This window comes from Triplophysa dalaica, chromosome 3, assembly GCF_015846415.1.
Source record: "Triplophysa dalaica isolate WHDGS20190420 chromosome 3, ASM1584641v1, whole genome shotgun sequence".
Classification (NCBI taxonomy): domain Eukaryota; kingdom Metazoa; phylum Chordata; class Actinopteri; order Cypriniformes; family Nemacheilidae; genus Triplophysa; species Triplophysa dalaica.
In genome coordinates this window covers 27,258,343-27,260,947 of record NC_079544.1, presented here as the reverse complement: position 1 = coordinate 27,260,947, position 2,605 = coordinate 27,258,343, and the positions used below count along the sequence as shown (strand labels likewise).

At 48.1% G+C, this 2,605-nt stretch overlaps 1 protein-coding gene across 1 annotated transcript; it reads right to left on the bottom strand.

The window, feature by feature from the left end:
- Nucleotides 1–203: 203 nt before the first annotated feature.
- Nucleotides 204–2,355, bottom strand: foxc1a (forkhead box C1a). Its single transcript, XM_056743495.1, has one exon. It carries the CDS (start codon nucleotides 2,133–2,135, stop codon nucleotides 687–689), a length of 1,449 nt encoding a protein of 482 aa, XP_056599473.1. The 5' UTR covers nucleotides 2,136–2,355; the 3' UTR covers nucleotides 204–686.
- Nucleotides 2,356–2,605: the final 250 nt, after the last annotated feature.

Sequence of the window (2,605 nt, the reverse complement as noted above, 5' to 3'; positions counted from 1 at the left end):
AATATTAACATCTAAGTGGAGCCTACAGGAAAACTTAAGGAAGATTTAAGGAAACATGTAATTTCAAGCAAATAACTCGTTTTCAGCCGAATAGTTTAGCCACGTAACTGGATCTTACAGTGTTGTCATAAAAAAGCTATGTCGTTATAAACACATTATTATGGTGATTTAAGAAATCAGTCAAACTAAGTTTAAATCAAATAGCATGGCAATTTATTAAACAAACAATGCACTTCCTTCAGAATACTTTTTTCAACAAAAGGAAATAATTTGAAAGAATATGGCGTTATACATTTTCCGTTCCTCGTTATAATGGAACTTTTGGACAATTAATGCAGTTTAATTTAGAAACACTTTTGGGTGTTTGGTCCATAATATCCGGCTACACTTTAGAAATAAATTACTATATGCAATTTACACGTAATAACAAGTCCACAATCGTCAGACGCATATCAACACAGCCCAGCATATAGCTCACAAAAACGAAGAAGACTTACGTGTTATTCGAAGTAACACTGTCCTTAATAAACCAAGATCAAGTTTGTCTGTCTCGCGTTTGAATTCTGTTTCTTTTCAGTCCATCACGGGGATAGCAGGTAAATATCAAGGTCTCTCAGTATCGACGAAAAGAGGGGGGAAAGCAAAATCAACAACAACAATAATAACAACAACGAAACATTTTTTGGTCAAAACTTGCTGCAGTCGTACACAAAAGCCCCTGACGTGCGGTATATGGGCTGGCTCGGGGGAAACGACATTTGACAGCTGTTATTCCCGTTCACAGGCGAATTATTCAGCCCGATTCTCTGCGATTCAAACATTTCTCGAACCGAATGAAAGTTCTGCTGCTGTGCAGGATATGTCGCACTTAGATGGCCGATGTCTCCGGCCTGGTTCAGGTACCATGAGGCGAGGCGCCCTTGGTGCGGATGGTGACCCTCCTGGGTCGAGCTGAGATTCCCGTGATTCAAGGACGACGTGGTTGTCGTGAGCGAGTAATCAGGCAATGTTTCATCCACGGTAGTGGTTGCCAAGTGGCCTGAGCGATCTGTCCCTGCGTACAAGCTCATGGCCTGCATATTGCAGTGATAGGTGGCGTTGGAGGTAGTTGATATAGAGTTCTGGTTACACGGCGAGCTATAAACGGACGTCTGGTTTGGAGAATAATTTAGAGATAACGTGGGAGTTATACCTGTCCGTGAAGATGCCACGAGGGATTGGGTGAGATCGCCGGAGCTCTGAGGCGAACCCCGGAGAGATGTCATAATGTTATCCACGCTAAAGCCCTGCGCAGGGGCCTGGCCGTGGTGGTGATGTTGCTGCTGCTGTTCCCCGGCGCTGTCCAGGCTGATAGAACGGGTGGACGGGATGCTGTGCGGGCTGCCGCTGGACATACTGCTGCTGTCAGGGCTCTCTATCTTGGGAACAGTGCTTAGGGTGGGAGAAACGGCCTGCGGCGGCGTGGATGTGCCGTTCTCGGTTTTGATGTCCTGAATGCGAACGGGCTGCGTGCCCTGCACAGACTGCTCCGGGTCGCGGCCCTGCTGCAGCGGCTGTTGCTGCTGGCGCGACGGCGCCTCCTTGATCTGTCGGTCATCTTTATCCTTTAAGGCGTCCTTCTTTTTGAAACGCCGTCGTCGCCTCAAAAAGCTGCCGTTCTCAAACATGTTATACGAGTCCGGGTCCAGGGTCCAGTAGCTTCCTTTCCCAGGTTTTTTGTCATCACGGGGAACTTTGACAAAGCACTCATTAAGTGACAGGTTGTGTCGAATGCTATTCTGCCAGCCTTGTTTGTTGTCCCTGTAGAAGGGGAAACGCTCCATTATGAACTGATAGATACCGTTAAGGGTCACCTTCTTGTCCGGGGAGTTCTGTATGGCCATAGTGATGAGCGCGATGTAACTGTAGGGTGGTTTTACCATGTCCTTGGGCTGAGGCTGCGGCGTATACGGTCCATATGCCCTCGCCATGCTAGCGGGGTATTGGTCATGTGCCGCGTGAGAGTACATGCTCATGGGTGCTGGCATCCCGGTGTATCCTCCTCCAGCGGCGGCCCGGTAATAACTTTGGTCGCTACTGATGTAAGGCACAACTCCCAGCGAGTTGGGACTGGAGACGGAATAGCGCGCCTGCATGACTTCTCTGGGGAAGAACAGACGTCAAGGAGTCTGAAGCAATCCACAAATCCACTCGAATGCGCCTTATCTGAAAGCGTGAAATCAGTCCAACCAAGTGTCCACGTTCCGCCGTTATATTTACAAAAGAGTGCTATTGTACCGGGTGTTGACTGGACTCAAGTATTGCCACCTCCTTCTTTCGGAGCGCGCATTGGAAAACTTCTGAACACCAGGCATCGGTCACTACATAATACTTTTGCGCACTTCAATTCCTTTCCCCTTTTGCTGCCAATAAGACTCCTCCCAATAACAAGCAAGTCGTCCAATAGGATGTCGGGCTGTGTAAAACGAGCGGCCACACACAAGGTTGAAGAAAAACGAGAGGTGTTGGGACGTCCCAGCCCACCCTGGCCAAACACACTTCTTCAAACTTTAAAGCACTATAGCCTACAGTCCACATTGAACCAGCAGTGCGCCTATGTAACAAA

Coding starts and splice junctions, on each gene's coding strand:
- foxc1a (XM_056743495.1), bottom strand. CDS start 2,135: ATGCAGGCGCGCTATTCCGTCTCCAGTCCCAACTCGCTGGGAGTTGTG.